The 24873-nt window shown below is 39.1% G+C and overlaps 2 protein-coding genes across 4 annotated transcripts in view; one reads left to right on the forward strand and one right to left on the reverse strand.

Moving 5' to 3' along the window:
• LOC126100987 (eukaryotic translation initiation factor 4H) overlaps positions 1 to 4684 on the reverse strand; it is a 92690-nt gene extending 88006 nt beyond the window's left edge. For all 3 annotated transcript variants that reach the window (XM_049911653.1, XM_049911652.1, XM_049911654.1), the window contains exons 1-3: positions 4466 to 4684; positions 4098 to 4212; positions 3792 to 4014 (exon numbers count right to left, since the gene is read on the reverse strand). In XM_049911653.1, the coding sequence (XP_049767610.1) occupies positions 3792 to 4014; positions 4098 to 4212; positions 4466 to 4491 (364 nt within the window). In that variant the 5' untranslated portion in view covers positions 4492 to 4684. The remainder of the gene's footprint in view (positions 1 to 3791; positions 4015 to 4097; positions 4213 to 4465) is intronic.
• A 23-nt stretch (positions 4685 to 4707) lies between these two features.
• Positions 4708 to 24873, forward strand: part of LOC126100986 (myb-binding protein 1A) — a 111171-nt gene continuing 91005 nt past the window's right edge. The window contains exons 1-5 of the mRNA XM_049911651.1: positions 4708 to 4902; positions 5051 to 5248; positions 12555 to 12737; positions 18774 to 18989; positions 19360 to 19554. Of these exons, the coding sequence (XP_049767608.1) occupies positions 4714 to 4902; positions 5051 to 5248; positions 12555 to 12737; positions 18774 to 18989; positions 19360 to 19554 (981 nt within the window). The 5' untranslated portion in view covers positions 4708 to 4713. The remainder of the gene's footprint in view (positions 4903 to 5050; positions 5249 to 12554; positions 12738 to 18773; positions 18990 to 19359; positions 19555 to 24873) is intronic.

The raw sequence follows: 24873 nt of genomic DNA on the forward strand, positions 1-24873 counted from the left end.
ATATAAAGCTTTCTACATGTTTTAACTGCTCTTTGTACTTCTGTATTCATTGTTGTTATAACTGCCTCATGGTCATTGATACCAGTTTCAGTGTGGACATCCTCAAATAAGTCAGGTCTGTTTCTTGCTATCATATCTAATATATTTCCATCATGAAGGGGTTCCGAACTACCTGTTCCAAGCACTTTTCAGAGAAGTCATTTAGTAATTTTTCACAGGATGTCTTGACAAGCCCGTGACTAACAGAACTATAACCATCTCAATTGATTGTTGCCTTATTAAGTCTCCTCCAACAATTACAATATGACCAGGGAACATGCACTGTAGTTAAGTGAAGTGGAGTTTAGTCTTCTCTACAGTTTTTGATTACATCAGGATTTGAGTCTAGTGGTCAACTGAAGAACCACATTAGTTTTATGTCCACCCTCGATGCCCAGTCTTGCTCAAACAATCTTACAGGCAGCTTCAATTTCTATTTTGGTGGATTTTAGTTTCTTGTCTACTGCAACAAATACAGCACCTCCATTTTCCTATCCTTTCAGTATGCATTATTCTTGAAAAAATCAAGTATGCCAAGTTTGCTAGTAATTCTTTTTATTACTATAAATTGTTTTGACAGATCTATGCTGTCATCATCTTATCTTGTAACAATATAGATCTGCCAAGACCAGTAATAGTAATAAAAAGAATTACAAGCAAACTTTATTTCAAAGAATAATAAAGCTTCCAGATAGCCCCTAATGACTGGCAAATTTCAGTACAAACTTCCCTTTCCCCACCAATGACTCAATATTGTCAACTTATGGTTTTAACCAGTTTTCTATGCCAAGTATTATGTGGGTTTCAGTGCTTTTCAAGAGAACTTCAAACTTTACTACTTCACTGTGAATGCTTCGACAGTTAAACACATATATTTTAATACTCTCACCTGCAGAGGGAATTTCTGTTATCTTAAACTGATACTTCTGGGTTTTCTGTAGCTACCATTATTTGGATTGGATGGAAAGTTGCCTAATCAAAAAAAAAAAAAACTTTTGTGCACACAATAAACAGTCAGCTACCTGGGTAGCTGCCTTTGATATGCAATACCTACTAAACATAATTAGGGTAACCATATAACTTTCTACAAACAACAGTATATTCATAAAATTTTTTAATGGAAGTAGTTTTCCTAACCATTCACAGTAACTACTACAAGACAGGATGCTGACTGTTTCACTCTATACTTTTAAATGTTAACATTGTACACACCAGAGATTGATTACGAGTCTGTAAATCCGATGACATATTATCATAATAGAGGGAAACATTCCATGTGGGAAATATATATCTAAAAACAACGATGAATTTACTTAGCAAATGAAAGCGTTGGCAGGTTGATAGACACACAAACAAACACAAACATACACACAAAATTTAAGCTTTCGCAGCCAACGGTTGCTTCATCAGGAAAGAGGGAAGGAGAGGGAAAGACAAAAGGATGTGGGTTTTAAGGGAGAGGGTAAGGAGTCATTCCAATTCCGGGAGCGGAAAGACTTACCTTAGGGGGAAAAAAGGACAGGCGCGCACGCGCGCACGCACACACACACACACACACACACACACACACACACACACACACACACACACACACACACACACACAAACTCTTTGCCTTTACAAATGTCTGTGTATGTGCGGATTGATGTGTGTGCTCGCGCGAGTGTATACCTCCACTCCCGGGATTGTAATGACTCCTTATCCTCTCCCTTAAAACCCACATCCTTTTGTCTTTCCCTCTCGTTCCCTCTTTCCTGATGAAGCAACCATTGGTTGCGAAAGCTTGAATTGTGTGTGTATGTTTGTGTGTCTATCAACCTGCAAACGCTTTCGTTTGGTAAGTCACATCATCTTTGATGACATATTATGTTGCACACGACAAACTTTCGAAACAACAAATACATAAGCTGTATAACAAACAACTTGACAGCCACAGCTTCCACATAGAATAGCGTGTGTGTGTGGGGGGGGGGGGGGGAGGGGGGGAGGATAAGACAGTTTGACAACTGTCAACTAAAGCCTTTAGGACGAGGGAGAGGACCAAATAAGTTGAAAACTATTGGAGACAAGACACTGTCCACTGATACGTTTAAGTATTATTCACATATTCATCTCAAATTTAGAGAAACAACAGACAACTTAAATCTAGATCTTTTGATGAACTAGAAAAAGCAGCACTAAAGATATGGAAACACTATTAGGTCTATTAGTTTTTTTTCCCATTTTCACATAACTGACATCAAATACAAATTAGAATGACATATCTATGTTTGTAGCCAATTTAGAAACACTGTGTTACGGCAATAATAAGAAACAAATAGTGCCTGCTTCCCAATACATTTTGCTATCTTTTTAAACATGTGTTGACCCTACTGATACCAGACATTGGATCTGACCTGTAATATGGAACATAAGAGTGTGTACTCAGAGAGATAGTTATTCACATGTTCCGACTTCTCTGTATGATATATAAACAAACACCCCCCCCCCCTCACCCCAAACATACATCAGATATTCAATGCAACATACATAACACAAGTTATTCTGGTTCTCTATATTTTTTTTTTTTTTTGTTGGGAACTAGAGTATGTTGATAGACTGATCTGTATCTTAACTAAAGATGTACGTTAAGTTGGAACATAACAGTTTGGTTTAGAGCTGGTGAAAACAACAACTAAGAATACACAATTGTGTGTCACAATGTGACTAACTAATATGTAACACAGCTGATGGTCCACGTAAGCAGAAAGCTGATAGACTGGTTTGCATCTGTGATGCCGAAACTTGTGAAATCTCTATAATTTAGTTACTTTACACATTTGATACATTGGCTTTGAAAGAGTAGTTTCTGTCCACCATTAAGGTGATGTCCTATGTCAACACAGACAGGAGGTACCAACAGGTTCAATATTTCCCTTTAGATGTTTCAACAAGGGATATCAATGGTGTAAAATCAATATTTACTGCAGAGAAAAATTTGTGTTCTGTTGTAATAAATAATCAAACTGTTTTACTATAATTATTGAACACTGATCCATAGAACTAAATACAAATCAAATTAGCTGGGGTTATTTATGAAGTGCGTGTGGCTGTATTCTCAGATCCACCTAGAAAACAGCAAAGGAGGTAGGCAACAAAGTATAGCATATCACACCATACTAGCTATAACATATCACACCAATATGAGTTTAAAATAGATTGATGCAAACAACAGTCTACACAATATAGGTAATAATGTATTTTAATCTGTAACTGAAGGAAAAGAAAGCTGTATTACAACTTATAAGCAGCAGCTAAATTTAGTACCCAGGCCTTAATCCCAGAACTATTAAAGAAGAACACAAAAAATGGATCTATAGGAGTCACATGATCTATACCACACTAATCAGAACCTACAGTCCTTCATTAACAAAGCCTAATTTAATATCCATTGAATAATTCCGTGTACAATTTAGTCTAGATGGGTATTACCTCTCATCACAATTTTAGCAGAGTTTATGTCAATAAAAGCCACAGAAGGCACGTTTACTGCTCCCTCAAAAGAAAACTACACAAAAACTACCATTTCACATGTTCTCCTTAAGTGCTAAAAGACAAGTTGTGAGTAGCACAGTCAGAATGCAAATAAATCAAATGGTACACTAGAACAACCACCTTCACTTCAGAAGGTATCTACAAAATCTATTGTAAATGACACATTACGATAAACTACTCTATAAGCTACATTTTTCTGGTAAATAGATTCTTCATACCTCGACCGCCGCCACCACCGCCTCCTCTTCCTCTGTCAAATCCTCCACCTCGTTCACTCCTTTTAGCTTCCGCTACATCAATCCTGAGCATACAATCGTTTACACGTACTCTGCCGTCTAGATCTAAAGCACGTCTCAAGCTTTCGAGATCCCCAAACTCGACATAGCCAAATCCTTTGAATTCATCAGTATCTCTGTCCTTAATTAACTGTACTGATTTTACCTTCAGGAAATGAAACAATATTACATTGAATGCTTGCAAATAATTGTTCAAATAATCTAGAAAAAAATAATCTATTTTCTTACGTCTAATTCACCAAATATGTGGTTGACATCTCCTTGAACGGTTCCTTGAGGCAAATTACCAACATATGCCTTATAAGGTGGTTCCGTCGGTAGAGGTTTTCTTCGCCCATAATCTCTGTAAAATGTTTAATTAACACTAATATTGAGACAGTAATAAGATAAAATCATTGGATGTCCTTTTAGGGCATTACGAAAACTGAATGGCTTTCCACGCTCTTAACCTCACATGCTCGCTTGATTACTATTTCACATATTCACTACAAACACATCATCTGATCGCCAAAGTAGCACTAAGCAGATGAAAATGCCTGCATATGTACACTGGAACGTTCGGAAAAATAATACTTAATCTGAAACTGTTTACTTGCCTCTGATCATCACTTCGCCCAGCCATGTTGAATGCGCCGAGAGTACTATTGAATATGTTAGGAGATACTGATAATTTTGACTACATAAAGTTCCGAGAGAACTTCATAAAAGTATAATATCCTTACTAAACTTTGTTTGTTGATAACGTTTCTTCTTTGGTTTAGTCAATGAACTTCAAAATTTCTGAATTCGATTGCCACACAAAAGTCGCAAATAGTAAAGCCATTGGATTCAGTTGCACCGCAAAATGGCGTCGAGCGGTGTTGTGGAAGAGCACATGGGTGAAAAATCAAAACAGATGCAGTCCGTAGTTTCAAAAATTGAAGGTTCGGTGTTGGATTCATTTTCAAAACTAACGTCAGGTGTTGAGAAGCAAAGAATATCTGGTGCTGTTTACATTTTAAATTATCTGCATCTTAAAGAATCAGAATTCGAGGTATGTATTTTACTTTAGCATAGAGACCTGCTTGAATCCAATATTCGAAATGAGTATCACAACAACATCATTTTGTTTATTCTGCCTTACTATTGTGAAATGCAAATGAAAAACACTCAACAAAATTTGTTGGCTGCTTCAATTTCAGAAGGAAGGCATCTGTTTGGAGACCTCGTACACATTGAATCGGCTCGTTCGTGGACTGGCTGCGCCCAGACTTGACAGTCGAGCTGGCTTCTTTTCCACATTAGTGGGTCTGTTGTCATCGTTTGGTTCAATAAAGATTGATGATGTTTTCGCAGCCATTGATAAAGAACTGCAGTCAACAGGCAGCAAAACCAAAGGCGTAAGTAAAATTAGTACTATAACCCTTATGGGCCAAAGAAATATGACTGTGAACCATTAGCCATTGTCTAGATTTTGGATTGTTAGCCATTTCATATTTAATATTGCAAATTTATTAGATGAGGCAAATTCTGAACATTCATGGTAGATACATTGGAAGTCCCCACCAAAGCTAGACTAATTGTAAAGTTTCACGACTAGTAATGTGCTGTTTAACAGCCCTCAATTATTATAGATATTGGTACGTATTTTCTTGGAAAAATACTAATGTAGTCAAGTAAAGGTTAAGCTGCTGATAAAAGATAAACAGCAGCTATTTCATATAACTTTATGCGAAGTACTAGAGTGCATTAAAATTTACTGGGATAAATTTATCTTGTGTAAGCACAAATAGTGTTAAGCAGTAGGCTATAGTGGTAGTTAATTGTGAATACTTGAGCAGAGCAAGCATTTAACAAGGTACTTGTCTTTGTTAATGAATGCTTTGTCTCGTGCCACATCAATGAAAATTCTGCTTCTTCATGAGATGTAGAGAACACACTAAATATCGGAAATATCAAGAAATATTAAGCCAAGTTTTGAAATAAGAATTTCAAAACATAGTTAGCCTACATTGCAATACCCATTTACTTAAATTTTACTCAGTTTCCTCAGTGTTAGTGATTAAGGTCAGATACTCAACAATTTCTCAATTCCTCCCCCTCCCACCCTCCCAGATCAAATGTAGAATGGTATACAGTTTAATGGTTTTAACCAATGGCATCTTATTTAATTTGTAGATGATAATTTGTGTATTTCTAAGCCACAGATAATAAATGCATTATCTTGGGGATGAGACATAAAAACATAAATTTAAATTAATAACTGTAGCATTAAAAGAAATAAATGGTGTACACATTTCATTGTCGTTTTAAAGAATTCCCTTTCGTAAATAAAAACTGATTTTCTTCGTGCAATGTATTTTATTTCTTCCAGATGCATTTTGTCTTTCACTTTAAGGCACCTTCAGTGGGATATGAAATGATATTTGTAAATTATGAAACAGTTCACATCTTGTTTTTCTTATAAACAAGTGATTAATTATAGTTTGTTGCATTTTTCGATGGCATTTGCATTTCCTCAGGTTGTTTTTGCTGGAGCTCACATTATGACTTCACATAAGCACATTTTCATGTTCCAAACTTTTGTTTCACAATTTTCATATTGTTTGCCCATACCACAACATGAAAATGGAAGTAAATTCAGAACATGGAAATATGCTTATGTTTCATAAGTGAAGTTATAGTGTGGCCTCCAGCATGTGACCAGATGAGAGGAAAGACAGATACCAGCTAAAAATCTGAACTGTAAGTAATCACTTATTTACATAAAAAAATGACATTGTTTTGTAATCTACAAATATCACATGTCAAAACAAAACTGTTGGTCTAAATCCCACTGAAGAGGCTATAAAGTAAAAGGCGAAAAGCATTGGAATAAATGATATATCACAACAACAAAAAGCTGTTTTTATTTTCAAAATGAATATTTCTCTGTGTGCTACAGTTGGTGGCAATGCAAACAGACTTGTTAACATTTCAGTTTGTCATCATGAGATCTGGTAATGAGTGTTTGTAATCTGTTAGGTGTTGTAAGCCTCTATAAGTTTTATATTTAATTCCGAGCAATTTTCAGAAATTTGGGTAGAGTTATTTGTCATTATGGACAATTTTGAGATGTTTGTTGTTCATTTGTAGGTGTAGATTTGTCCGTGCCAATGGGTAAGGATGACCTGAGTGATGTGCATGTAAATACATTGGCCACAATTCTGCTATTTTTTTTTTTTTCTTTCTTTCTTTCTTTTTTTTAACCAAGATTAGGATTAATCACAGAATTAGTTTGGTACTGTGAGTGGGGCCAAAATATGTGATTGGTGAGTGTGTCAGCATGATTCATTAATGATTCATATGTTTGGAGTTGTAGCAAGGACATATTGTAGCATTCTATTAGAAGATAAATGTAGTTTCAAAACTCTAAGCTGGCTTTGATAAAAATTATCGAGACTTTAGTGTATTGAAGTATCCTGTGTGGCTGTGTGTCAAGGATTAGTAGTGTGTCCTCTCTCTGCTCAAGTGACTGTAGGTGCCTTCTCACTGATAGAACAAACTCTAATTGAAACCAGTTGGTGAAAGTGTCACTTGTCATCCAGGCATTCTTTGAATGCCTGTAAATGAATTGTGATGACACGTTTACATGCTTGAAGCATCTCGAGCTTTTATTTTTACATATACAAAGAGGTTTCATTTTATGCCTGCCAGATTAATTTGTGGAAGAGAGGAGGGTTATTTTGTTTAGATTCATTTTTCAAACCCACTTTGTTTCCTGTTTTATTATTATTATTTTAATTGAGTCTTCTGGTTGGAAGCAATCTGTAACAAAGCACTGTTTCATCGGTTATATCCATTCTGATCAAATTTTATTTAACCTCACTTTGTGTAGGATTTCAGGGAACTGTGAAGCAGATTCATTCTCGCAAGACTGCTGCTCCTTCAGTGATTGATTGGCAAATTCTGTGCCGACATTTCCATCTTGAAAACTATCTTTGGGAAGGTACAAGTACTCTTTGTTGCCATGCAAATCAAAGTGGAATTTATGAGCTTGGGCTTTAATAAGTGGCCCAGAAAGTGTCGCAACTTCACTACTCTGTATTAATAACCGTCCATAAAGGCACTTGTAAGTTCCCTGTCTTTTTCTAGTTTAGTTCTTTTCGTGTCCATTCCCACATCGCTTTCAGCTATGTTTACAAAACTTCTAAATTTATTCTCTTCTTTCACCCATCCCCTGATTGTTCCTTCAGGAACACCACATTTGCATGATAAACTTGCTTTAGTTTCACTAACCTTCACGTGATCAATAATTTTTAGTGTATCACTCACAGAATACGCTGCATAGGTAGCAAAGCAGCAAAATCATTGGAGGTAGTGTAGTGTGCTTGTGGGTGAGAGAGAGATGAAGAGAAGGAAAGAACACAGTGGAATTTTGATGGCATGTGTAGATGAGGGGGGGAGAGAGAGAGAGCGCATCAGCATGACTGCTTTGTGTGTGTGTGTGTGTGTGTGTGTGTGTGTGTGTGTGTGTGTGTGTGTGTGTAGTGATGAGTATTGAGTTGCCACATACTTACTCATACAAGTTAATTTCTTTGGTTTGTAGTTTTTGATTGTAGATTTATTGTGCTGCTTGTCACCTCATTGTCAGCTATTGTACTCGGAGAGAAAAAATAACTTTATAAAACCAATGATATTTATAAGAGTTCTTTCTCTTAGTTTGTGAAAAGACTTGAAGTGCTTAGTTCTTCAGGTTGATATTATTTTAGCGAAGTGCTCACAGAGGGCTAGCAGAGCCCCAGAGCTCTGTGGAACACACTTGGAGTATCACTGTTGTACAATAATGCATCTTACTCTTTACAGATTTATAGATCACTTCCAGCATTATTGAATGTGAATATATGAACAGTAGTGGCAAGTTCTCTGAACATATTAGGATGGCAGTGATCTGAATGCCTTCCAAGCCACTTTTTAGCTCATCACTGGTTCCTTTTGCTTGTCTTCTTGGAGCATGTAGTGACTGTAATTGCAGTATGGCAAGTTTTACATCATTGAGTGCTGACATGTTGACCTCAAAGGCAGAATTTTAACTGACGCATCCCGGGCATAAATATAGCACAGTTGTATAGCGTCTTTCTTGGTCTTGCACTTTCGCACGGTATATTGACTCAGTATTGTTGCTCAATAAATATTGAACATGTGAGGGCCACTTAATGGCTTTATTAATCCCCTATGTCAGCACCACTCCGGGAACTCTTATACATTTCATTCGACGGCTGCAAGAACTGTGCCTTCATAAGCAGGACCTTATGATGAGCTTGAATGTGGTCTCCGGTCTCCCCTTCACCAGAGTGAAGCTTTCTGTCTCCCTCAGGCTGATTATGGAGGAATTTATTGCTACACTGAATAACCACTTCATATTCATCTTCACATCTACATAGTTTCTCTTCAATGGTGACTACAGTAAGACTTCGTTTATAAATTTTTCAAGGGACTATAGAAAAAAAGTATAAGTGTGAGAAACATATATATGAAATATAGCACCATAGTATCAAATTAATTGGTAAACACAAATGAAAAACCAGTAAATAAAAAGTTACATTCTACAAAACATTATATAGGCATACTAGCGCTCTAATGCTGCAGTGCACATTGACGAAAATAATACCAGACCTGTTTGAAATTATTTATAATGCACTGAAGGAGGAATATGTAAAAGCAAATAAATTTAATGTGTACTGCAGTCATGAAAATTTTTTATTTCCACAGAAGTTGTGGATTCTCCCCTTTATATTCTTGGGGGTATATCCTGGTCCTACTTCACAGCTAATAGCATTCACAATTTTTTTTATAGCTCTCACTTTTTGTTCTGTTTTTGTATTCAGGATGTTGTAAGCTACACAGTACTTCATCTGCCTCAAATATTTCTATCAGTTTCATTATATATGTGATGCACCATTTAAATTTGGGAGTAATATTGACAAACATTGTGTGTCAGACAGCTGCAACAATGCTAATGCTCCAAGCAGTTGATTTCTCCATGCAGTAAATGTTAGGTGAACAATTCTTGTGATTAAATCTAAGGCAAGGCACTAAATATGATCAAAGAAAATTGATCAATGCCTGACTTTGACAAAGTTCCTTATTACACTATCAAATTTTATTGTAGTCTAATATCGGCTTTACCAATCCATGTCCTGGCAGTCTACTCCGAAACACTGCATCATAACTTGTGAGAGAGAACAAAAACATACAAGTGAGAAAAAGGTATAAATGAAGTTTTACTGTGTTGTGAACAAATGGTAGGTGTTGCTGTGGGTTGCCATCTGCCACTGGTTATGGCAAACTTATTCATGGAGGATTTCAAAGAGAAACCCCTGGGAAAATCTGAACTGAAGCGCACATGCTTTTTCAGATACCCTGTTGAACCTAATGGTGGTGTAGTTACACAGGAATGAAAAGCTTCAAAAGTTTCTCCAACATTTGAAATTCTCTGTATCCTAGCATAAAATTCACCATGGGGGTGGAAGAGCATGGCGAACTCCCATTTTTGCATGTCCTAGTGAAGTGCAAGCAGGCAGCACTGTGGGACAAAATGTGTGCAGGAAAGTCACTCGTACTGATTTGTATATCCATACCTCAGGCTATCACTGTCCTTCACAGCCATTCTTCATAGCATGAGTGCATCAGCAGTGTCAATCCTTTCAACTTCCTTAACAGAAGATTTTTAACTTCTCGTGCTGATTTTTGATGGGAATATGTTGTAGAGCAGTTTGATTGAATTTAAGTCAAAGTGGCAGGGAGATCTTCGTAGAACAAGAAATATGATTATCTTTCAAAATTTTAAAATCTTGACCATGGTGTACACAATCCTAGGTTTATTTGCACAGCAATTTGTTGTAGGTATTGCCCACTCTCATATACTCTTATTGAGATACTGTTCTTCTTAATCATTGCAAAATATTGTCTTTTCTAGGAAGAAAGGGTGGGATCTTAACCGTCTTGATACATGATATGTATGGGATGTTTACCAGTCTCAAGTAGACTAGTGCATCTGTCTATCTGATCTACAGCAGGTCATTCCTGCAATAATTTCATTTGTACTATTCATTTCATCAGCTTTCTGTAATAAAGTAATGATTTTTGCTATTTATGTGTTTGACAGAATTTAGAGTATTGTTAACAAGACTCTTAGATCATGAAATTTGCTGATTGCTTTGCAGGTGATGCCATTCTACATGTTTAGTAAAAAATACAGTAGGTTTTCTGTAGTGCACATGAATGAACAGTTGCACTTCTCAAATACAGACTACACAAGGTTATTCATAAATATGTAAGAGGTTTCAGAACATGACTGTGCAAAAATACAGAAAAATGACACACATCATTGCATAGAACATTTCATCAAAGTTTTGATTTGTAATACATGCCGTGGTATAGTTGTAGAGAACTAAGTTGTAATGGTTCAGTAATTTTGTATCAGATATCAGGTAAAAGCAACAACAAACAAAACAGTCTATGGGTGGTACAAAACACTCCGTGAAACTGGCTGGTTATGCAGTGCGAGTAAAACAGGCCAGTGAGGACCATCAGCAGAGAAAGTGGAGTGTATATGGGAATTGTTTGTCAGGAGTTCGAAGAATTGAAACTTGGAGAGATGCTCTTTCTGCACAGTCATCTTCTGAAACCCCGAGGTACATGTGAAAAGGTAATTGTGAATAACCCCTGTATCTGCAGCTTGCAGGGGGCCACATGACCCCCTGACCTTTAACAGCTTGCACAGCCAGTTCCAGTATTTGCATTAAGCAAGATGTTTCAGTCAGTTGATAAGCTCGGTTTGACTGTTTTCATTTGATGTTACTTTTTGAAGTAATTTTGTGGAGTGATCAGTTTCTGGGAGGAAAATTGATTCTAGTGATAAAATAGTTTGGGAGTCTGCCATGATTGTCTTGATGACATTCCTTTAAATAGTTAGTTAGACTTACAGCACAGATATTTTGTAATGCAGTGATAAATAATCTACATAAAGTTCAAGAAGAAAACAATGCCTTGACAATTACAGTACCATTTAAAATGACCACCATTACCAATAACTGAAATTTGATGTTGGCTTAGAAAGAGGTGAATTGTGTTGCCACAAGAATTTACGTTCACTTGTCAAGTTAAATACACTGTTAGCTTAAAGAGCAAATTGTAAATTTCTTTTTTTGCAACTCTTCATGCTCCATAGTCAGATCTTGACACTGAGCGCCTGTAAAGCCCCCCCCCCCCCCCCCCAATAGTCACATCAATAATTCAGAAATTTTAGCGCAAGTGGTGATAATGAAACAGGTAATTATTATTCTTGTTGAAGTATTTTTTACTTTTATATTTATTCATCAGTGTGTGAGCAGCTTGTATTTAGATATAAAAACCATTATGTCCAATACGTTACTGGAAAGTGCTCATTTGTATTAACATATAAAAACCAATTATGTCCAATATGTTACTGGAAAGTGCTCATTCCACATCATTGGAATATTTTTCAAATCGTCTATAGAATGTAACATAGTTTACATTGCTGTTTTATGTGTGTAGATCAGTTGGGGATCATTATTTCACAGTTATGTGCTATGATAAATGTGTGTTTATACTTAGTATATTTGTGGAAATAGGTGGTAGTCATTGTACCTATTTCTGGAGAATTAATGTTGTCACACTATATATATGTGTAATTTTTTTTAGGAGACTGGTGAAATATACAGTGGACGTGTTCTTGCATATGGCTCATTTATTGAATCTGGTTTATTTCTGAAAGGAACTGCCGAGCAACAAAAAGAAATAGTGAAGAACTTATTGGAGGCTGGATCGAAAAAGAGTTATTTGCCTCTTGCAGCAGCCTCCTTTATCATCAAAATTTTGAGTAGTGTAAGTTTTTTTTGCTATGGTATTTAGGACCTTTGATATTTAGCTGTGATTTATCATTCCTTGTCTATTGTAGTAATCATTTTGTTTGTGCCAGCAGACTACTTTGAGTGGTACGCATTTCTGTGGCGCATTTTTCATCATTATTACCTCTTTCACTCAGTAGATGCTTCTGTGATGATTAGTGCTTTAAAGTCAGTGCCTGGAAAGCAAAGGGTCATGGGATTGAATCATGGCTGGACCACAGATTTTTCAGTGTGCCCTTAACCTTGCTGTCATCTCTCAGTGGTGTGCCAGAAATGACACTTTGTTCTGATTCCTCACTAAACTGTAAATCCTCTTTCCCGAGTTGGATGACTGTGGTGGGTTAGGGACGCACAAGTTGCCAAAATGATATCAAATTGACACCAGGTCAGTGAACCACACGAAATTATTATTATTATTATTATTATTATTAGTCCCGTAAAAATCACAACAAACAAAACTTGCATACTAGATAAATTATTTTCCTCCCTAAAGCCGCGATGCATTCATTAACAAATGGGGTAATACTAAAATAAGGCAGTGTGTTTGGAGAACAGTTGTGTACCTTATAAATAATAACCCATTTTCATTCAGTTTCCTTCACATTCACTTACATATACACTATGCTCATATACCAGTGTAACCATTGTGCACGTGAGGATAAATGTGCAGGTGTATGTGTAAATGATTTGAAAAATTATGTTTCATTTGGGGGGGGGGGGGGGGGTGTTTACTTGCCGAATGAATCAGATGTGCATATCACAAGATCGAGCTTCCCTCCAGTTGGCTGCATCAGAATTCTGACATTTATTTGATGAGTGTCACATCTTCTGCCAAAGCATCAAGATTGGATGAGTGCCGTACACCTAAATAGGGGGCCATCTCTATCCACCCCTTACCCATGGGATGAGCTCTTCGTGTAAAGCTGCTGATGCAATGTTCCTTGTTTCGCTTAGTTCATAGCCTTCGAAAGTGATGAAAATTTAAATGCAGCACAGCAACAAACCAGCTAAAGTGCAATGCAAGAAAAAGCAGGTATGCTAAGCACATCATGCCTTAGTTTTTGTGCAGCTGTGTTCTGTGAAGTATAGTGTGGCAACACACAGTTAGAAAATAAAACTTTAGTTAGGATATGGTGGTAGAAACTGGATTTACTGAAAGATGTAGAAGAGATTAGCATACAGAAACTGTAATGTAAACCATTAAACTTTTTCCTTAACAGTTACAACATTATGTACAACATTCTTTTTAAAACGATATTGCCCTGTCTTATGATACATTACTGAAATGGTAAAGGAGCGGTGGAACTATAACTCTGAGTGCAAGTTGTGTGAGCAAATAATTTTGCTTAATTTCATATCGACAGTCAGATTAACTGACCTTAACCTGTAAAGAGAAATCGAGATAAAAATTTGCCTCTTTCAAACTCAACATAAATTATGTGTGAGCAAGCAATGGAGTGACAGTGTTACCAGATATTTTCACGTATCTCAAGTCAGTCTTTACAAAATCAAATTTCCAAAAAGTAACATCCTCTGCTTTTAAATCCCTTGTGTACTGCAAGTTATTTCCAGATACTCAGCAGTTTGACCAACACCTGCCACATTCATTTATTTCTCACAGAATTCTCCACTGGCAACGACAATGCTATTAACAACCAAAGTCACATTGCTTGTACTCAGAACCTCTGTGGCATATCATATAATCTGTTGAAGACTTCTGTTTGAACAATATCCAGCGTACAACTGTGAAGTATGATGCATCGAATAAAAAGAGAGCTCACATCACTTCATACCAATACCAAAAGTAGCTAGAAATCCTACAATCCACTCAAGCATGGAGATGCTGCAGCCTTTGGATAGATTCATTCTATATCTTTTTTTTTTTATCAGCAGATAGGACTATTGTGTTTTCATCTCTTCGCAGTACGCTTAGTGCTTCCCATTCTGATGTCATATTTGGTTTCAGAAGTTGAGGTTTGCTGTTGACCCTGTATCTCCTCCACCTTTTCTGCTGGGAAGCCATGGATTGCTTTTTTAACACCACTGAAAAAATTGAATGATCGTATGGCATTGTTGGCCAGGAGGCCCCATTCGGGGGAGTTTGGCGGCCATATTGCAAGTCCTTTTTAGTTGACACCACTTCCGCGACTTGCTAGTCAATGGTGTGATGTGTCATGCAGAAAATTTGAGAGGTTGGTGGGAGCTCGGGTAAAGTTGGAGAGTGTCAGTGATACAAGAACAACTGTCAGTATGAAGGAGAAAGAACTGGATGCTGCAACAACCTAGTTCCTCTCGAAAGGACTGAACTTCATTCCTGTTCCAGGCACAATATGAAAAAAGGACATTATTAGTAGTGTTGAAGAAACAGTCTTTGGCGTGCCAGTGAGAAAGGCAGAGGAAATTGGGCAGAAAACGTGCAGGAACATCCACAAATCCCACCTGCTGAAAGCAGAAGTGACAACAGCAGAACAGACAGCACGCTAAGAGAAGATGACAACATGATAGACTTATCTGCTGGCAATGGAAATGTGACAGCTGTATTGTGTGCCAATGAATACCAACAGGAAATACGTATTCTGATGCAGGATCCAGCCTACAGAAAGTTGGAGGAGGACCCAAAAATGAAGATGACAAAGAAAGCATTAGCGTTGCTTCTCGAGCCAGGTCTAATGAAAGAAGATATGAAGCAGCTGTCCAAAGTCTCCAGCACCTCTGTGCTTTTGTGGACTGCAGGAAATTCACAGAGAAAGTATACCATTGGGTCATATAATAAACACCATTACTGCACCCGTAAGTGGACTGGCCAAGTATGTAGCCTCACTTTCAAAACCCTTATTGGGACACTAGAGTCTAATGTGAAGAACCTGGCCAATTTAATTGCCTAATTGAAAGAGTCGCAGCTGCAGAAGGACGATCTGTTGGTGAGCTTTGATGTAACATCTCTCTTCTTGCGAGTACCATTTCAAGATGCCTTGGTACGCTTAGCAGATCACTTTGAGCTCCAAACGGTAAAGCTGTTTGAACATGTAGTCACCATAACCTACTTCAAATGTAGTGAGCAATTCTATGAACAAGTTGTTGGACTAGCCATTGGCTCGCTGCTTGCACCCAGAATTGCCAATCTCTATATGAAGCACTTTGAGATAACAACACTAAAAACTGCATGGCTGAAACCTAAACACTTCCTCTGTTACAGTAGATGGCAGCTTTGTTGTGTGGAAAAACAGCAGAGTGGCCCTGATTGAGTTCCTGGATCACCTGAACAGCATCCATCAAAACGTACAGTTCATGATTGATCTGGAACACAATGGATGTCTTCCTTCTTCAGACATTATAACAAGAAGAAAAGCAACGATATTCTAGGAGATGCAGTTTACAGAAAGAAGGCCCACACAGATTTACACTTTAATGCAACAGTCTGTCACCTTGTGGCTCAGTGGTAAGCTGTCTCAACAACTCTAGTACACAGGCACTTGCCATTCGTGACAGTGACAACCTTCCAGTTGAGCTGAGCTGCAGCACCTTAGAGATGTGTTTCTCCAAAATTTTTACAGCAAAATTCAGATTGAATGTGCATTAAAGAAAATGAATGATGCTCCCATGTGCAAAGAGGAAGAGAAAAAGGAAGGGGAGCTTCCCTTCATCCCCTTTACTGGGCTTCCTTCCCTCAGCGAAAATTGTGAGAATCCTCAGAAAAAACATCATCAAGGGCATCTTTCGATCACACGAAAAATGAAAGCTTTGCTAGTCACAGCAAAGGACAAACTACAACTGCAAATACCGAGTACATACAGCATTCCTCACAAGTGTGGCTGCCAGGACATCAGTCAAACGCAGCTCTACATCTCGCAGTGCTGCAAGGAATACTTTAGATGCCTACGTCTGGGACATAAAGGTAAATCAGCTGTGGAGGAGCAAAGCCTCAAAAGAGGGATATACACTGAAATTTGAGAAAATAAAAATATTGTGCCAACCTAAGGGCTTTTGGGAGAGTACCATTAAATAGTGTATTGTGATAAGGCTCCATAGCATCTCGTCGACAGGGATGAGCGCTATAAGCTGAATTCAGTGTGGAACCCCCACACTAGCAGCTGTACACCGAGAATGCACCAAGTAGTTGACACTTAGCAAGTCTGGACAAGTCTGAATGGACAGAAAGTTGAACAGCAGTCCACTCCTTCCGCTTCAGGTTGCTGGACCCTGCACTTGGGGTAGGAGTGGGAAGAGCTGGCCATCACTTTGTGTGTGTGTGTGTGTGTGTGTGTGTGTGTGTGTGTGTCTGTCTGTAATATGAGACACTCACACAGTCTAAACACTTCACCAGAAGATGACGAGACTTATTGAAACATTGTTGAAGTTTGATGCTGACATGCGGATGGAAGCCAGAGAAGATATCATATGTATTTGATGGGAAAGTCTACATTCAGATATGAATCGGGTAAGTTTACTTGTTGGTGACACTACTGTCCAGAAATGATGCTCAATTTGAAAAGAAACAAGTGAGTACTATTAGGTTGTGAAAATTGCATACACCACAAAGATTCGTATGTTGGCTAAAATCATTCAAAAACTAATGCTAGAGTAGCAAAATTTGAAGCATATGTTCTTTCTATAGGAAGATCAGAAACAATACGTGGGCAGAAGAAAATGTGGATTCCGCTGCACCTTTACCACAACTCCGACATAATGGGAGATAGGAGAAAAACTTATGTGAATTCTGATTCTTGAGTTTCTCCCGGCGTATTTGATAATCAAAATATCCACGGGTATGCTGCCGGTCTATAGTGTCCAACGGGCACAATATTTCGGTGATCAAACATGTCGCCATCATCAGGTGAACTGACGGACTGAGCTCCTGTGAACGTGCCGGCACGGAGATCCGTACGCTATGGCTGCTCAGAGGGAACTGGGTTCGGTCGCGGCGGCGGCCGATTTAAATACCCTCCGCCCGCGGCGCGCTCCCTCCGCCGTCCGCGCGACCGTGGCGCTGGGCGCGGACGGCGGAGGGAGCGCGCCGCGGGCGGAGGGTATTTAAATCGGCCGCCGCCGCGACCGAACCCAGTTCCCTCTGAGCAGCCATAGCGTACGGATCTCCGTGCCGGCACGTTCACAGGAGCTCAGTCCGTCAGTTCACCTGATGATGGCGACATGTTTGATCGCCGAAATATTGTGCCCGTTGGACACTATAGACCGGCAGCATACCCGTGGATATTTTGATTATGTGAATTCTGTTCTGTGTTTACTTTTCCTCTTGACTAAGGAGGCAACACTGTTCTCGAGGCAAACATGTCAGAGGGGAGAAAAGGAAATCAGAAATGTGTGTAACACAGAAAGTTTATGTTGATGTGGTAGATAAACATGTGTAGTTTCTTAATGGAAGTTGCTGATGTGAAACTACTTTTGGACAGTGCTGCTTGCTTTGAAAACACTCTTTCTTTCTTGATGTTTGTTATTACAAATACCTGTATTTGTTTGTGGATTCAAACATGTTTACTTGCCACTCTAGTAGAAAAAGTATTTGGGAGTCCAGTGAAAGTCCGGTTCCTTCATTCAAGCCCTGAAAACATTTAACTAGTTCACAGAGAAGATTACAGTATATGAATTAATAAAAAACATCAGTTGGTTGTCAGGAATGTATCATTTAAGTCAGAACCAGGTTTTAGCTGTTAGTAGGGCTACTTATTGTCACTTAATTGTATTTCAGAGAAAGCTGGTTCTTCACATTTCATCTTTGTGTTGGAATTTCATGTACGGTGATGTATTGTTTTGCTTATCATTCTGGTCACCTTAGTAAGTTACATTATTTCCACTCATTGCTTTGATAGTCATCTTTTTATAACAAGAGGAAAAGTTTTCACTTTCTGAGAGTGTGGATGAAGGCCCTTTTTATCTTTGAGTGTCTGTCCAGAGATGTAGTAAACGTGTACATATTACATTATTATAAACTGTAAAAACTCTTTTGTTCCTGATTGCTGAGCAAACCAATGTGATATTTTGTTTTGGTCTTTCTCAGATTGATGAAACCTTATTTCACAATGTATTGTGGCCAGTCTTAAAGGATGAGGTTGGCAAACCATGGGAAAATCAGTCTCTGGAAACACTGTATATTCTGCTCTTAGCAAGCAGGCAGTATCCATCAGTGGTTAAAAAGAAATTTATGATGAAACATCTTGGCACACCAGGACTTATTGTTGAAGACTCGCTGAAAGCCTGTAGCAAACTGCTTATGGTAATTACAGCTGTGTGTAACATGAATTAATGCAATATTTATAGACCAAGGTTTTATAACAGCTGATGGACTTCATTAGTGAAGTAATAATATTCGTGTATTTATTTAAATTTTGTATGTTACTAGATGAAGATATCACATCATTGAACCTTTCTTAAAATTGAGACGCTAGAATGATCCATAAAAGATTTTAGATACTTGATAAAGATAGGTTTATTTTGCTAAACATTGAAAGAAAAGTGATTTTTCTTCTGTTCAGGTAATGACCTACCCCCCCCCCCCTGTCTCTCTCTCTCTCTCTCTCTCTCTCTCTCTCTCTCTCTCTCCCCCCCCCCCCCCCCCCCCCCCCTCCTCTTTTTTTTTTTTAAAGGAATCACCAGTTCATACTGCAGACCAGCATCCTGTGTATGAAGAATTTTGCCGGCAGTTGACAGAATCTGAGCATTTAATATTATTTTGGGAGACTGGAATTGATGCACAATTATCCAAACCAACTAACAAAAGGATGACACTAGCTGTGGACATGCTGATATACATTTTGAAGCATTTAAAGGACACCACTTTGGTAAGTTATGAGGAACACTAATGCATAACAGTTATCGAAATAACAAACTGAATTTACTCTGTAGTGAATGCTCTAGCAGCATAGTTCACAATTTGCAATCGAGAAGTTTTGTCGTGGCCTAGTTTAGCATTATCATGAGGGAGATTACATTAATAAATAAACTAACTACATATGAGCCCTAGTGTACAGCAGAGTAGTACAGCGTTAAAAAAATAAAGCATGTTGTGGCGAGATGCTTTACCTGTATTGCATGGGAAATTGTTATGTGTTGTTTGGACATGATTAGACAAACATTGACACAGTAAATGTATATACGAGGGCAGTTCAATAAGTAATGCAACACATTTTTTTTCTGAAACAGGGGTTGTTTTATTCAGCATTGAAATACACCAGGTTATTCCCCAATCTTTTAGCTACACAACACTATTTTTCAACGTAATCTCCATTCAATGCTACGGCCTTACGCCACCTTGAAACGAGGGCCTGTATGCCTGCACGGTACCATTCCACTGGTCGATGTCGGAGCCAACGTCGTACTGCACCAATAACTTCTTCATCATCCGCGTAGTGCCTCCCACGGATTGCGTCCTTCATTGGGCCAAACATGTGGAAATCCGACGGTGCAAGATCGGGGCTGTAGGGTGCATGAGGAAGAACAGTCCACTGAAGTTTTGTGAGCTCCTCTCGGGTGCGAAGACTTGTGTGAGGTCTTGCATTGTCATGAAGAAGAAGAAGTTCGTTCAGATTTTTGTGCCTACGAACACGCTGAAGTCGTTTCTTCAATTTCTGAAGAGTAGCACAATACACTTCAGAGTTGATCGTTTGACCATGGGGAAGGACATCGAACAGAATAACCCCTTCAGCGTCCCAGAAGACTGTAACCATGACTTTACTGGCTGAGGGTTTGGCTTTAAACTTTTTCTTGGTAGAGGAGTGGGTGTGGCGCCACTCCATTGATTGCCATTTTGTTTCAGGTTCGAAGTGATGAACCCATGTTTCATCGCCTGTAACAATCTTTGACAAGAAATTGTCACCCTCAGCCACATGACGAGCAAGCAATTCCGCACAGATGGTTCTCCTTTGCTCTTTATGGTGTTCGGTTAGACAACGAGGGACCCAGCGGGAACAAACCTTTGAATATCCCAACTGGTGAACAATTGTGACAGCACTACCAACAGAGATGTCAAGTTGAGCTCTGAGTTGTTTGATGGTGATCCGTCGATCATCTCGAACGAGTGTGTTCACACGCTCCGCCATTGCAGGAGTCACAGCTGTGCACGGCCGGCCCGCACGCGGGAGATCAGTCAGTCTTGCTTGACCTTGCGGCGGTGATGACACACGCTTTGCCCAACGACTCACCGTGCTTTTGTCCACTGCCAGATCACCGTAGACATTCTGCAAGCGCCTATGACTATCTGAGCTGCCCTGGTTTTCCGCCCAAAGAAACTCGATCACTGCCCGTTGTTTGCAATGCACATCCGTTACAGACGCCATTTTAACAGCTCCGTACAGCGCTGCCACCTGTCGGAAGTCAATGAAACTATACGAGACGAAGCGGGAATGTTTGAAAATATTCCACAAGAAATTTCCGGTTTTTACAACCAAAATTGGCCGAGAAAAAAAAATGTGTTGCGTTACTTATTGAACTGCCCTCGTATAATGGTCATCCACAAGACCCAGAAGGCCCTGTAAAAATAGATTCGAGTGTAACCCAGTGGAATGTTCTGAGTGACTACTGCTCATATTATGTGGTGTGTTAAAAAATAAGGTATTTCGGGGAAAAATGGTGTATGTCAATGTTGTTCCCTTCAACGTAGTCCCCATTACGTATTAAACAGTGCTTTTTCCAATCTGAGAAACACTTTGGATTAGGTTTTAGCTACCTCGGCCATGCATTTTTAATTTAATCCTTGCTTGTAAAATGAGAGCCCCTAATTTACTTTTGGGAATATAAAAAGTCACACGAGGCCATGTCTGGTGAACATGAGGCTGAAGCAACATTACAGTATTTGTTTTGGCCAAAACTTCTTGCACCAGTACTGAAGTTTGAGCGGGTGCGTTATATTGGTGCAAGAGCGAGTGCGATATCTGGTGCGTGCAAAACCATGAATTGTTTTGCCATAAATCTAGGTGATGGTGCCCTGGGCACTGTGAGCTGCATGACGTATTGCATTGTCATGATGTTAGATGCCGTTGTGCCGAGGAAAAATAAACTGCACGTAGGCAGACATAGTCCCAAAGGATAAATGCATACTTGTGTTGGTCCATTACGCCTTCCAGAATGGTGAGATCACCACGAAATATCATGAAAACATTCCCCAGACCATAACACTCCCTTCTGTGGTCTGGACCCTTCAGACTATTGTTGTCAACTGCTTGCTTCCAGACATTTTACATCGTACATCTGTGACCATCTGTCCAATGGAGCGTAAAATGTAATTCGTCTTAAAGGCCACCTGTTGCCACTCAGTGGACGACCAGTTGCGGTTTTGATGTGCAAGTTTCCTTCCTTTATTGCTGAGAAAGATTATTGAGCATGGGTGCCTGAACATGGCGCCTGCTGCCGAGTCCCATATGCTGCAGTGTTCGCTGAAGGGTCATTGAGGAGACACTATTGGTCTTGGTTCATCTGGGTGCTTAGTTGCTCAACAGTTGCACATCTATTTGCCCGTGCAGGTCTCTGCAGCTTTTATTCACTCCCGTCATCTATGGCCCATGCTGCACCACAGTTGCTTCGGAATCAATTTCGAATAGTGCTGTTTTGCTGTGCTTTGTATACTTCAACACTGATGGCAAGTGAACAGCTTAAAAGCTTAGCCATTTGGCAAATGTTCCGAGCCTTGGCCCAAAAACCCATGACCTTGCCCTTTTGAACATCAGATAAATCCATTCCTGCATTTTGACAATGAATGCTCTGTTCTCAAAGTCCCCTTTATATACCCTCCACTGCTAGTGCTGCCACATGCCACATGTGAGTGGTTATTGCACATTGGTGTTGAACATGGGCGGTGGTCACATTAATGTGACGACCATGTACATATGAATGGTGATAATGGTTACTAATATTACGTATATTGTGGTCTGCCATACATTTGAGTGTTACGGTGTAGCAGTTACAGTCACTAGTTTTTGATGCATGTATCATTGTTAAGCCCCCCTCCCCCAATGAACTGTGGACCTTGCCGTTGATGGCGAGCCTCAGTGATACAGATACAGTATCGTAGGTGCACCACAATGGAGGGGTATCTGTTGAGAGGCCAGAAAATGTGTGGTTCCTGAAGAGGGGCAGCAGCCTTTTCAGTAGTTGCAGGGGCAACTGTCTGAATGATTGACTGATCTGCCTTTGTAAGATTAACCAAAATGGCCTCGCTGTGCTGGTACTGCGAATGGCCGAAAGCAAGGGGAAACTACAGTCGTAATTTTTCCTGAGGGCATACAGTTTTACTGTATGGTTACATGATGATGGTGTCCTCTGGGTAAAATAGTCGCCCATTCATATCTCGGGGCAGGAGAAAGAAAACTGGCGTTCTGCAGATAGGAGTGTAGAATGTCCGATTCCTTAATCGGACAGGTAGGTTAGAAAATTCAAAAAGGGAAATGGATACATTAAAGTTAGATATAGTGGGAATTAGTGAAGTTCGGTGGCAGGAGGGACAAGACTACTTCTGATCAGGTGAATACAGGGTTCTAAATACAAAATCAAATAGGGGTAATGCAGGAGTAGGTTTCATTATGAATAAAAGAAATAGGAGCACGGTTAAGCTACTATGAACAGCATAGTGAACACATTATTGTAGCCAAGATAGACACGAAGCCCATGCCTACCACAGTATTACAAGCATATATGCCAACTATTTCTGCAGATGACAGAGATTGAAGAAATGTGTGATGAGATAAAAGAAGTTATTCAGATAGTGAAGGGAGACGAAAATTCAATAGCCATGGGGGACTGTAATTAGATAGTAGAAAAAGGGAGAGAAGGAAAAGTAGGTGAATATGGAATGGGGGTAAAGAACGAAAGAGGAACCCACCTGGTAGAATTTTGCACAGAGCATTACCTAGTCATAGCTAACACTTGGTTTAAGAATCATGAAAGGAGATTGTATACCTGGAAGAGGCCTGGAGACACTGGAAGGTTTCAGGTAGATTACATAGTGGTAAGACAGAAATTCAGGAACTAGGTTTTAAATTGTAAGACATATCCAGGGGCAGATGTGGACTCTGACCACAATCTATTGATTATGAACTGTAGATTGAAACTGAAGAAACTGCAAAAAGATGGGAATTTAAGGAGATGGGTACTGGATAAACTGAAAGAATCATAGGTTGTAGAGAGTTTAAGAGAGAGCATTGGAGAACAATTGACAAGAATGGCGGAAAAAAAGAAAGTAGAAGGAGAATGGATAGCTTTTAGAGATGAAATAGTGAAGGCAGCAGAGGATCAAGCAGCTAAAAAGACAAGGGCTAATAGAAATTCTTGGCTAACAGAAGAGATATTGCATTTAATAGATGAAAGGAGAAAATATAAAAATGCAGTAAATGTAGCAGATAAAAATGAATACAAACGTCTCAAAAATGAGATCGACAGGAAGTGCAAAATGGCTAAGCAGGGATGGCTAGAGGACAGATGTAAGGATCTAGAGGCATATATCACTAGGGGCAAGATAGATACTGTTTACAAGAAAATTAAAGAGACTTTGGAGAAAAGAGAACCACTTGTATGAATATCAAGAGCTCAGATGGAAAACCAGTTCTAAGCAAAGGGGGGAAAGCAGAAAGTTGGAAGAATTATATAGAGGGCCGATACAAGGGTGGTGTACTTGAGGGCAATATTATGGAGATGGAAGAGGACAAAGATGAAGATGAAAGGGGAGATGTGGTACTACGTGAAGGGTTTGACAGATCACTAAAAGACCTAAGTCGAAACAAGGTCGTGGGAGTAGACAACATTCCATTAGAACTACTGGAGCCTTTGGAGAGCCAGCCGTGACAAAACTCTTCCATCTGGTGAGCAAGATGTAGGAGACAGGCGAAACACACTCAGACTTCAAGATGAATATAATAATTCCAATCCCAAAGAGGGCAGTTTTTGACAGGTGTGAAAATTACACTATGAGTTTAATAAATCATGGCTGCAAAATACTAACACGAATTCTTTACAAATGAATGGAAAAACTGGTAGAAGCCGACCTCGGGGAAGGTGTATTTGGATTCCGTGGAAATGTTGGAACACGTGAGGCAATACTGACCCTACAACTTATCTTAGATTAAGGAAAGGCAAAAATATGGATACTCAGGTTTGCAGATAGCATAGTCCTT

The sequence above is a fragment of the Schistocerca cancellata genome, chromosome 9 (assembly GCF_023864275.1).
Source record: "Schistocerca cancellata isolate TAMUIC-IGC-003103 chromosome 9, iqSchCanc2.1, whole genome shotgun sequence".
Lineage (NCBI taxonomy): Eukaryota > Metazoa > Arthropoda > Insecta > Orthoptera > Acrididae > Schistocerca > Schistocerca cancellata.